This window comes from Bubalus kerabau, chromosome 18 (genome assembly GCF_029407905.1).
Source record: "Bubalus kerabau isolate K-KA32 ecotype Philippines breed swamp buffalo chromosome 18, PCC_UOA_SB_1v2, whole genome shotgun sequence".
Taxonomy (NCBI): Eukaryota; Metazoa; Chordata; class Mammalia; order Artiodactyla; family Bovidae; genus Bubalus; species Bubalus kerabau.
The window spans coordinates 3,550,463-3,563,421 of NC_073641.1; the positions used below are offsets into that span (position 1 = coordinate 3,550,463).

The 12,959-nt window shown below is 45.0% G+C and overlaps 1 protein-coding gene across 3 annotated transcripts in view; it reads left to right on the forward strand.

Annotated features, from left to right (window-relative positions):
- Positions 1 to 12,959, forward strand: part of DOCK2 (dedicator of cytokinesis 2) — a 452,311-nt gene that overhangs the window by 121,677 nt on the left and 317,675 nt on the right. For all 3 annotated transcript variants that reach the window (XM_055555142.1, XM_055555143.1, XM_055555144.1), the window contains exons 24-25: positions 4,680 to 4,750; positions 6,831 to 6,937. In XM_055555142.1, the coding sequence (XP_055411117.1) occupies positions 4,680 to 4,750; positions 6,831 to 6,937 (178 nt within the window). The remainder of the gene's footprint in view (positions 1 to 4,679; positions 4,751 to 6,830; positions 6,938 to 12,959) is intronic.

Here is a 12,959-nt window from a genome sequence, read left to right on the forward strand (position 1 = left end):
GAAGCCCGGTGGGCTACAGTCCATGGGGTTGCAAAGAGTCAGACACGACTGAGTGCCTAAGGCTTTCGTGTTTTTCCGCCGTGAGATGAAAGTGATAGCACAGCAGCAGTGGTTTCTGTGCGATAGTGGTGTTAGAGGGGAAAACATCAACAACAGCGGAGCAGCATGCTTCCCGGGAGGCCAACGGGTCTAGAAAGCCAGGCTGTTTCTAGTTCCCAGGCCTTAGAGACGTGCGACCAATGGAGATCCCCAGTGGGACTTGTGGCTGAGTTCTGCCTCCTGGGAGTGCTCAGTGGCGGCACCTGCTGAACGCACCTGCTGCCACTGCACTCAGGCGTGTCCGGGCTGCGTGAAGGCAGGCCCCCTGAGGACTGTGACAGCGGACTTGGCAAACTTCCCGTCCCCTTTGGGAAAGAACACCACAGGCCCGCCGCTTCTCTGTGAGACCACCTGGGTCAGATGGACGTTTCATATTCCACAGCTGACTTGATAATACCCTTGGAGTCTCAGGATGGGAACCACTCCGTTTGTTTTATTTTGTCACTAGCCCAGCGCTGGGAGGCTGGGAAGACGGGCTTCTTCTGAAGTAACCCTCGTGCCAGCCTCGTCCAGCTCCTGCTCACTCACAGCCGAAGCACTGAAGTGTGAGTGTCCACACAGACGCCTGGTGACTGCTGCTCTATAGAATCTCTCCAAAGCCCTGGAATGACGCGCAGCGCTTGAAAGCCAGCAACTTGCTGCAGACACCAGAGTCCTGGTTTTCCCTGACTTGCCAAGGATTTCATGTCTGTTTTTGTTCCCTCACTTTGGTCTTAATTATGGTCTTAATCGATGAGCCCACAATATTCTTTGTCCAGGCGCTGGGTAGTGAGGGCTGGCTGATGTCAGAGAATTGAGAAGGGGAAGATACAGCATGCATACTTTTGGAGGCCCGCTGTGTACTGGGCATTACAGTAGGTGCAAGGTATGCTTTATTTGCCATCACTCCCCTCTGTCATTTGCCCCACGTGAAAATGCTGAGGCTTGGGGAGTGAGGAGACAGCCCTCCGCACTTGCGGGTGCTGGGCAGAGCACTGGGGATCCCCCTACCTTAGCTTCCTGCAGGCGTAGAGTAAAGGAAGGAACTCTGTTCTGTGTTCCTCAGCCTAAGAGTGAAGGAACGAACAGTTTGTTTGAATGCTTAGACCGGCCTTTATCAGGGCACGTGCCTCAGCATGTGGCATCTCTTTAGGATGAGGAGATTGTAAGCTGGCAGCCCGTGGAGAAGTGCAGCCTGCAGGGGTGTTTGATTTGGCTAGAAGTGGTAAAACAAGTGAGCAAGAATGCCTTATTCTTTAGAGTGTGGGTTCCACACACCTGATCTCTTCCCACTGGCCTACGCTCTTCTTATTTCACTTCTGTCTGCTGCTTACGCAGCCCTGCAGGCATCTGCTTTGGCTGTATCTTGATGTTTCCTGATACAGATGGCCTGACCAACTAGGCTGGAAGGCACTGTATGTGATAATTGCCTGGAGGAATGTCATAGTGCAACTTAGCATATTAACATTCAGAGAAGTTCTGCCCAAAAAAAAAAAAAAAAGTATCAAAACTAAAAAATGCACCTTACTGGTTTATCTTTGCTTAAACCAAACTTTCCCCTAATTGTTTGATTGCAAATCCTTTCCCTCCCAAAGAATACCTAACACCATCCTATAGTACAAAGGTGTCCCAATAGAGCCTAGTTTTAGAAACATTTGCTCTGGAATCTTTTTATCTCTTGTCATCTTGATTTGAAAGAATAAAGAGTAAATCTTCAGACATAAAATCCAATAACTATAAAGAAAAGGTCTGACACATCTGACAACATACAAATTAAAATCCTTCTGTACAATGAAAGATAAACAAAGCTTAAAGAAAGCAACAGTCAACTACAGGAGAAGTAAAAGAAAATTCTTGCAAAATATGTTACTGCAAAGGGGTTAATATTAATGATATATGAAGAATTCCACACCAATATGAAAAGAAATCACCCAAAAGAAAAATGGAGAAAGAATACAGGCAAGTAGATAGTAAATATTTGCATATGTGCTCATTCTGTATGTCCAACTCTTTCCAACCCCATGGACTGCAGCCTGCCAGACTCCTCTGTCCATGGAATTTTCCAGGCAATAATACTGGAGGGGGTTGCCATTTCCTTCTCCAGGGGATCTTCCCAGACCAGGGATCAAACATGGATCTCTTGTTTCTCCTCGATTGACAGGTGGATTCTTGACCACTGTGCTGATAGTAAGTGCAGTTGTTCAATAAATATAGAAAGGGTGCCCACCTGCACTAGACCCACAGAGCTGCAGGTAACAGCTGCAAGTTATATATCAGGCTGACAAAATTAAACAGACTTGCACACTAGTGTTAGCAAGGTTATAAGTTTAAGGAAATTGATTACTGCTTGTTTCTAAGGTAATATGACAGATTCTCCTAAAACATATATGAATATACATTTGTGTGTACATTTGCATGTGTGTACATACATCTGATGTACCAGCTCCTCTTCAGCAGTGCATCCATCCCATTGGGATTCTCAGAGACACACAAATGCATGTGTTTAATATTTTCTTGCCACTTATTTTAAGATAAAGAGAAACTAAAGATAGCACGGAAAGTGTGACAGTGAAAATGTTAGTCACTCAGTCGTGTCTGACTTTTTGTGACCCCGTGGATTGTAGCCCACCAGGCTCCTCTCTCTGGAGAATTCTCCAGGCAAGAGTACTGGAGTGGGTTGCCATTTCCTTCTCCAGGGGATCTTCCCTACCCAGGTATTGAATCTGGGTCTCCTGCATTGCAGGCAGATTCTTTACTGTCTGAGCCACCAGGGAAGCCCAAGCACGGAGTCCATTAGTAAGGAGAACTTGGTGTACCCACATGAGTCTTGTTACGCAGTAGTGAGAAATGAAGAGCGCACTCTATGAAATGATGACAAAAATCCTGGTGGTACATGGTTAGCTGCAAAAAGCAAGTTACAGAACTGTGTAATCACACACATCCGCGTGCACAGGCACATACATGCAACACACACAACACACACACGTTCATGCGTAGAGAGCAATCGGGACTCATGGCAGTGTTGACAGTGCCCCTTCTGGGCCGAGCAGCAGGGATTGGGGCGGAGATGGAGGTGCAGGACTTCAGGGATCGCTTTCATCCTAATACTTGTCTGAACTTTTTCAATAAACACAAGTCTGATGTGCAAAATTCATAAATAACAAGGAGAATAAGCCTGAAGGCAAGGAGAGAGAGAGTTGCTATTTGAGTGAGGTGGGCGTGTAGCTTGAGGCTTACAGGAGTGGCTCTGTAAGCAGCCTGTCTGTGTTTAAAGTCTGACTCTCCCACTTGCTAACTTTGTGACCTAGTTATTAAATCTTGATGCCGTAGAGGTTCCTGATCTATGAAAATAGTGTGTCCCTTGTAGAAGGAAATAAGGTTTAATAAAATTATCTAACAGCATGGTGTCTTCTCTGAGAACTTTCAGTGGAGCATAGTCATAATGGATATCCACGTTCACTAAGAAACTCAGCTGTATATGGCTAGGAGGAAGAGTTTATTTAAAAAAATAATTTTCACTGTTTTAATTTTGGTTTAATTGTAAAACAGTGATTTTTGTTGTATTAGTTGCTTAGTCCTGTCTGACTCTTTGCGACCACATGGACTGTAGGCCCCCAGGCTCCTCTGTCCATGGGGATTTCCCAGGCAAGAATACTGGAGTGTGTTGCCATTTCCTTCTCCAAGGCATCTTTCTGACCCAGGGATTGAACACGTGTCTCCTACATTGGCAGGCAGATTCTTTACCACTGAGTCACCAGGGAAGCCCTAAAGGATGATACTTATTGACTACAGAACACTTTAGAATATGCAGAAAAAGAAAATAAAGAAAATGTAAAGTGCATACACCTACAAGATTTTTAAACATTATGTTCCAAATAGGTGACTTACAACTCTCTTTGTAGAAATTACAGTCTACTCTGTTATTTAGCAAATGGTGCTGCTTTACGAGGCCCTGGGTGTGTTTCCCACCTCACACAGAAGGAAAAAGTCCAGCCACCGTAATGCCCAGTTTTCCTAATCCAGCTAGTAGATTCAGCAATGTGTCCACAGTTGTTCTCAAATTGGCCAAGGAGAGAAATTAGAAATAGAACTCAGTCCATACCATCCTTACCACCAACAGTACAACTCAAGCACACTGTCTTCTGATGATGATAGAAGTTACCCTTTACACAGCATCCAAAATATGCCTGGCTCTCTGCTGGATGCCTCATTTATATTTTTAATCTTTGCAATCCCGCAAAATAGGCATTATTTCCTCTAGTTTATAGACAAGGAAAATGAGAAATCGGAGAGGTTAAGTGTTTTGTCCAAAGTCACATGGCTACTAAGGAGTAGAACCAGAATTTGACTGTAAGTGTATATAACTTCCAAATCTGTGATTGTTCCACTCTGCATTGCTAGGCCCTTGAAGACAGAAGAAAGTCACATATCTGAGGGTTCAGTCCACGTGTAGAGTTTGAGTCACTGTAGCAGTACCCGGGGTGTAGGCTCCTTCTTCCTTGATCTGTGTCCTGTTGCAAAGCATCCTCGCCACCAGGCAGAATTGTTGGCAGAGTCATTGGCCGTGGGCATAACTCATGTTTATTTTATTTTCTACCTAGGTGGCAGCTTTGAAATATATCCCATCTGTCCTCCACGATGTGGAAACCGTCTTTGATGCAAAGTTACTCAGGTGAGAGCTGATGCTGTACTTTCCTGGGCTCTGTGGCCAAGCCAGGGATGCAGAGAGAGACGAGGGTTCTTGTGGGGAATTCCAGATGGGCACTCAGCATGGGGAAAGAGGGGCCAGGCGGGCGGAACTTCCTCCGGGGACTTCATTGTGGGATTGTTATATTTTCGTTTATGTCAGATTTGGGGAAAACTAGCTATAAAATAAGCATATTTTTTGATTGATACCAATGATAAAGAATTGTATCATTGATATCAATCCTTGGTGGCTTAAAGAATCCACCTGCAATGAAGGAGACATAGGAGACGTGGATTTGATACCTGGGTCAGGAAGCTCTCCTGGAGGAGGAAATAGCAACCTACTCCAGTATTCTAGCCTGAGAAATCTCATGGATAGGGGAGCCCGGTGGGCTCTAGTCCAGGGGTCAGGGAGGACTGAGCACACGTGCATGCACAATGATACAGAATATAAAACATGTAGATTAAAAACTTATGTTTAGTGGAAATATCTCCATTTCACCTGGGCTTGAAGGTTTTGGGGGTTCCAGTCTTTGCCCTGTAAGCCCTGTGATTACAAATAGAGAACCACTGATACATACTTAATGGCATAATGAGATGGGCTCCCCTTCACTTTTTCCTCCTTCACCCCATTCCTTTCATGAGAGGAGCACAATATCTCAATATGCTTATGCCATTTAGGGGCATCTGAGCCAGATATACCCTCTTCTTCCTTTTCCCAAATTCACTTAAGTTGCAAGATAGCATATAGACCATTAAAAATTTTTTTTGGCCATGCTGTGTGGCATGTGGGATCTTATCTCCCTAATCAGGGGTCGAACTCACACTCCCTGCCCTGGAAGGCAGAGTCTTAACCCCTGGACTGCCAGGGAAGTCCCTAAAAACCTTTTATATTGGAATACTTTTAGATTTAGAAAAGAGCTGCAGAGATAGTATATGGAGAATCCCTACATGCTTCTCACTGAGCTGCCCTTGTTGTTCACGTTTAGACAACGACAGTACAGTTACTGAAGCTAAGACAGTTACATTGGCGTGACTCTATTCGGTGTTCTCCAGACTTTATGCAGCTCTCATCAGCTTTTCCACTGTTCACATGAAGATGTCTGCTGGCTTCTCACTCTTCTGCTTTCAAGCTGAATGTTGTCCTCTTGGGGAAGCTACCTCTGAATATTGAAAATAAATTAAATTCCTCCCTTAACCCCTGTGCCAGTACAACTCCGTATCCATTCATTGCGTGTCTGGCCCTGTATTGATTTGCTGGCTTTTGTGTTGTACATTGACCTTCATTAGAATGTAAGTTCCATGCCAACTGGGACCAAATCTGTTTCTGTTCTATCCCCTCTGCCCTGCACATTGCCTGTCACATATTAAATAGATGCTTAATGAGGATTTGAAAGAAATGAACACAATGAGCTTATTTTGGAAAGCTGACGGGTTATAATTTTGTTTCAGTGGCATTTTTATTTTCACTCTCTTTGGAAAGAGCTGTCTTCTTTTTCATATCCCAAACTTGTTCTAATCTACAACTTCTCATAGTTTTGTTTTTTTGTTTTTTTTTTTAATTAGGACCTTTTTAAGATATCTAAAGCATTACCAAGTATAAAACATAAGAGAAATAAAATGGTATGGAAATGAAATTAGAACCTGATTTTAAACCCTTGTTTCTTGATCCCTTAAACTGTGTAGCATTGGAAAAGTTAATCTTTTTAAACCTTACTTTTCCCACTTGTAAAATTGAGATAAGCATTGGATCGGCCTTATAAACTTGTGATGTTTCTATGGCACAGTAGATGTCAAGTGCAAAACATGTGCCTGAGGTTGAGGTTCTTGATGTTATTTTCCGATTTTCACATCCTTTTGAGTGTTTTTGGTATTAGTATTCAACATCGAGACCAACTATGCATGTTTACTGAAGGCTTATCATGCACGGGGCAGGGGGAGGGGTGGCAAAGGGAGCAAGATGTTGTTTCTGCTTCCACAGCCGACAGGCTGGGGAAGGACTGTGTCAGGAGGTGGCAGGCATTGGTTTAACGACTTCTCCGTGCTCCTGTTTTTCCTGCCCTCAGCCAACTCCTCTATGAATTCTACACGTGCATCCCTCCTGTGAAGCTCCAAAAGCAGAAAGTCCAGTCCATGAATGAGATAGTCCAGAGCAATCTTTTTAAAAAGCAAGGTGAGTGTGAAGCATCTTGGCTGGTGGGGGTGCCTGAAACTCCACATGCCCATCACATGCTACCCAGTTACCAAATGTTTCTTCTCTAAGAGCTCCCTTAGTCTGAATGAAGTGGGGGAGTAGAACGTAGCTGACAACTTAAATATCAGAATCGAAATTAATTTAAAGAAAACATAGGCTGTACTATTTGTTTTTCCTGAGAAGGTTTAATAAGAGGCTAGATTTGGAGCCATTTTCATATAATTTTTGTTTTCAATTTGGCTGTGCCATGTGGCATGTGGGATCTTAGTTCCCTATCCAGGGATTAAACCTCTGGCCCCTGCATTGAAAGCACAGAGTCTAAACCTCTGAAACACTAGGAAGTCCAGTCTGGAGCTATTTTGCTGTGAGGTTTTTGCTCTACGTGAGAGGAAGTAGGTAAATTTCCAATCCCTTCACAGAGGCATCGGTGGCTCTGGGCTGCTGTTGCGTTTGCTTCCTGGGGCACTCGCTGTATGAGCAAGCAAACACATATATACTGTAGGGTCTCCCTGGTCTCGTGTTATCACTTTCATAGTAGCGTGTTACACAGCTACTCTGGACGTTGCCTTTCTTCATGTAACGGTACTTCCTGGAGAGCAGGGAAAGACAGTGGGCTTGTGCAGCAGTCGTGGTCAGAACTCTCCCAAGCTGATCTCTGGTAACCGCCAGTCCCCAGCCAGCACCCCAGCCTTGGGGCTCCCTGTTTTCGAGGCTGATGAGCTGGATGGCCCCACATCCTCCAGCTATGAGTACACAGGGCTTATATGTCAATATTCATAATTTCCTGACACCACTCCTTTTTGTTGGATTGAAAAAGATGACTTTTGAGGGTCAGTTCTGTTTTCTGTACCCTCAGCTCAAGGCTTTCCAATTTCCAATTCCTTTCTGTTCATGCTGGTGTCAGTGATACAATGAGAAGCAAACTGCAAGGAACAAGGAGTCCTAGAAAGCAGAGGACCACTCATCACCTGTCTGGGATTTATTCAGAGTGAGGCTTGAAGATTTATGTAAATTGCTAGGTAAGCACAGAAACATTCAGGAACCACCTCACTGTAAACATTTTTTCCCCCTAATGCCTGGTTAACATGGTGCAGCCAAAATTGCTGTCTGAATCCCATCCCATTAAGAGTAGGAGAAAGGCATGGGAAGAAAGATGATCTTGTGATGTTTATTCATGCCTGGAGTTGGCTGACCATTTAGACGATGTGTGACATGGTTTGTTTGTGCAAAGTGGTTTGTGTAGGTGATTGGAAACTAATCTTGCTAAGACTTGTTATATGTCTTGTATTACTGTTTAGTTTTGTTTTTTTTTTTTCAAGTGATCCTTTCTCAGGTTTCACCTTCTGATTTCCATGTCAGAAGGAATCGCCCTCATGCTGAAAGCATTGAAATAAGCCTGCCCCTTCCTGCCCTGGGAGTCCCTTCCTGGATTTCAGGTGGTGTCACTGCGGAGGTGAATCGAGTCCCGTCTGAGGGGCGTGACGAGGGTGACTCTTGCTGCATATGGTGCTGCACAGGCAGCAGGGAGCAGAGCCGCTCGGCTCTTTTCATTGTTCAGAGCTGCTGTCTTCAGGACCCCGCTCAGCGTCCAGGCCAGATGGAATGTTAGCGCCGTCCTGGTTTGGGCGTGTGGTATCAGTTCCAGCCTGCCGGGAGTCAGAGTAATTCCTTTACTGGAGCCGCATCTCCTGGGCTGACCGTGGCCCCTGGGGTCAGCATAATCACAGGATGGGCCAGACAGCTGCCGCCCAGCAGTCCTGCTGTGCCTCTGAGTTTGAGTCAGTAAAAACCCTCTGATTAATACTAAGTGACAGAAGGCCAGCCCCAGGGTACACAGTTACAAAAGAAATGCAAAATTCCCACCTTTACATACATACAGAGACTGGAAGTAGGTGAACGGAGAGCCCGTTAGGGAGCCATATTAAAGAGGCTGCTGTGTATAATTCATCAGTCCATCCTTAGCTTAGGTGCGGAAGCAATGTGGTCCTATGCACAGCTTAAGGGTAGCTCCTCTTCCATTGTTTATTTGCTAAGTGAACCCTCTTACAAAGGGATTTCCCTGGTCGTCCAGTGGCTAATACTCCGCACTCCCAGTGCGGGGCCTGGTTCAGTCCCTGCTCAGGGAGCTAGATCCCACGTGCCACTGCTGAGAGATGCGTGCCGCGGCTAAAGACTCTGTGTGCCTCAACTAAGACCCTGTGCAGCCAGACAAATAAACACATGAATAAATGAATATTGTAAAAGTAATCTGAAAAAGAATAAATATATGTATAATATAGAACTGAGTGACTTTATGTATACCTGAAACTAACACAGGTATAATACAACTAAGCATAGTTGATGGTAAATCAACTGTCCTTCAATTTAAAAAAATAAGCATAAATTAAAACAATAACCCCAAGGGAAACTTCAGCTCAGGCTCCTCTTTAAGTCCTCAGGTTCCAAATGAAAACACTCTGATTGCATATGCACGCACTCACTGGGTGTCTGTGGCTCTTGGATGAAAGTCTCTTTTATGCCCTGAAATAAGGTGAGTGTGATTCCTTGGCCAGGTCTGAACTAGAGGGAAATCCCTCCTGTTGTCCCCCTGGGAGGTGTCCTGTGCCTCAGAGAAATAGTTTACTTTAAGCCCGCGCTTACTTAACTGCCAGATGTGCAGACTGCCTGGAGTGTTGTCGGTGACATTAGCTTGTACTCACAGCCTTGAATACTTGTATTGACATCAGGACAAGGAGCCAGGAGGCTTTTAAGCACTTTCCAAACTGTTGGCAGACTATCCTATTGGCTTCTCTTCAGGAGGATCCTATGGAAAAGAGAGAGAAGGTTTACTGGTTAAGGGCTCTGGTTCTTGGGTTGGATTCCTGGGTTCAGCCCCTCATCAGCTGGGTGACTGTGGGCAATTTGCTTAACCTCTCTGCTCCTCAGCAAACTCATCTGCAAAATGGGAAAAATGATAGAATATCTTAGAAGATTGTTATGTGGGCTGACGAGACCAACAGTGCATCTAAAATGCTTATCAAAGCAATGTAACATCTCATACTAAGTGAGCACGGTTATTACTGGTGTTGCGGTTATTATTTCTGCCTCTCCTTTCATTTTTCCAACTTCCCACCTTCAGATTCTTGGCAATAAGGGCATCCCATCGTAGTTGGTAGTCACACCTAAGTTACCCTAAGTTACGTTTCCCTGCTTCGCTGAAAGCTGTATGTTTTTCTGTAGGGTCTGAGAAGCATAGGACTTAATGAATAAAAAGGCCTTGGTGTGTATGCACTTCCTATCCTGGCCTTGAATGGTTTTCCCAGGTTTTGTCTCATTTCCCTAGAGTGTTTCTGTGCAGGGCCCGGGTGATATGAACCCAGCGTCACAGGTCAGCGTGAGATGTTTGTGGTTTCTCGCCTCGCTATTTACCTTGCCGCGGGCCTCAGTGTGGCTACATGGTCTGGGACACCTGACAGTCATCCTCTGTGATGGTTTGCTCCTGTGTGCTCAGTCGCTTAGTCGTGTCTGACTCTTTAGGACCCCATGGACTGTAACCTGCCAGGGTCCACTGTCCACGGTATTTCCCAGGCAAGAACACTGGAGTGGGTTGCCATGCCCTTCTCCAGGGGATTTTCCCCACCCAGGGATGAAATCCGAGTCTTCTGCCACCTGAGACGCTCCTTGGGGCTATTTTAAAACGTGCACGTGCAAGTGTACACACACACACACACACACACACACTTTTTAAATCTTCCTTCTTTCATGGAGGCAATTAGCCTCCATTTGTCTCAGCGTTTACTTGACCTGTGACCCTGAGTAAATTTCTTACTCCTTTCAATCCTCAGTTTCCTCATCTGTAAAGTGGGAATAACCAGAGAGTGAGCCTCACTGGGTTGTTGTGCAGCTCAGTGGCATAATGTGACCTGTTATCCTGGGGTGTGAGGGCGTCAGGGGTCACCAGCAGCCAAGGTCTTTCAGGGAGGGGCTCGCCCTGTGCGAATGACTTCAGGATTCAGTGGGAGGAAAACTGGGAAACTGATGGAGACGGATTTCCTGTTATCTCCAGACTGGCCTGGCGGTGATGATGGGAGAAAGGATGAATAGGTATGCCCCAAGAAAACTCTGGGGGGAGTCTGCCAGAAAACCAAACCTTCTGTGCCTTTGGAACAGATTTGTCCCTGTGAGAACCTAATCTCTAAGTAATGTGTCTTTTCAGTCTGATGCTAATCAGATGTGCCATCTGCTTCAGTGTAAACTGCTTTGGGATCCACATGGCTGGCTTTTCTCTACTTCCAAAGCAAACAGGGACAGGGCGGGGCCAGGAAGATGGAGAGACAGGGAGTGAGACCAGCAGGGAGACAGAGAAAGAGACAGAGATCCGACAGAGATTTGGAAACTCTTCCAGTGTTTATTTTCAGCGAGTGGGATTTTCTTTGGAAACTTTATTGAGTTGTTCTCTGAACTCAAGCATCCCATTTTTCTTTTATGAAGATGTGGTTTCCTTCTTCCCCCCTCCTTTTATATGCGGCCCACAGTACCTGGAGCTGCTGGGACCCCCTGTTCACAGTGGATCTCTGTAGTGGGAGGGGCGGACACCCCTGTCCAGCACCCTGAGAGGGCGGCTATTTTTTCCAAGTATCACATCAGTGCAGCACTGGCTGGAGTGGAGGAAAGTCCTCTCGCTGTAACAGTTATCCCTTTGTTTGGTGAACTTATGTAGCATCTCTGAGCCTCCGGGTTCTGCATCTGAAAAATATAAGTAGGAATGTGGATGTTAGAATATGAACTTTTGATTTAGGAAATCCTTGTTTGTGATCCTGGCTTGATCACTTACTAGCTGTATTCCTTGAACAAGTAACTTCTTGGAGCTTTCATTTTTAGCTATGAATTAGGATAATGCATGTTAAACAGCTAGCAGAGTGCCTGACACAGTTGCTGCTTATTTAATAAAGACATCTATTGCATCCACTGTGTGACTGAAATAACCACGAGAATAACAGTGACATCAGCAGCATCCTAAAGGGAGAGACATATGATCATTCTAGAGCCAGACGTCCTGGAATACAAAGTCCAGTGGGCCTTAGGAAGCATCACTACGAACAAAGCTAGTGCAGGTGATGGAATTCCAGTTAAGCCATTTCAAATCCTAAAAGATGATGCTGTGAAAGTGCTGCACTCGATATGTCAGCAAATTTGGAAAACTCAGCAGTGGCCACAGGACTGGAAAAGGACAGTTTTCTTTCTAGTCCCAAAGAAAGGCAATGCCAAAGAATGCTCAAACTACAGCACAATTGCACTCATCTCACACCCTAGCAAAGTAATGCTCAAAATTCTCCAAGCCAGGCTTTAACAGTATGTGAACCATGAACTTCCAAATGTTCAAACTGGATTTGGAAAAGGCAGAGGTACCAGAGATCAAATTGTCAACATCCATTGGATCATAGAAAAAGCAAGAGAGTTTCAGAAAAACATCTACTTCTGCTTTATTGTCTACGCCAAAGCCTTTGACTGTGTGGATCACAGCAAACTGTGGAAAATTCTTCAAGAGATGACCTTCAAGACCACCTGAACTGCCTCTTGAGAAATCTGTATGCAGGTCAAGAAGCAACAGTTTGAATGGGACATGGAACAACAGACTGGTTCCAAAGAGGGAAAGGAATACGTCAAGGCTGTATATTGTCACCCTGCTTATTTAACTTATATGCCGAGTGCAACATGTGAAATGCCAGGCTGGATCTTCATCAAGCTGGAATCAAGATTGCCAGGAGAAATATCAGTAACCTCAGATATGCAGATGACACCACCCTTACAGCAGAAAGCGAAGAACTAAAGAGCCTCTTGATGAAAGTGAAAGAGGAGAGTGAAAAAGTTGGCTTAAAGCTCAACATTCAGAAAACTAAGATCATGGCATCTGGTCCCATCACTTCATGGCAAATAGATGGAAAAACAATGGAAACATTAGAGACTTTATTTTGGGGGCTCCAGAATCACTGCAGGTGGTGACCAGTCAGTCCTAAAGGAA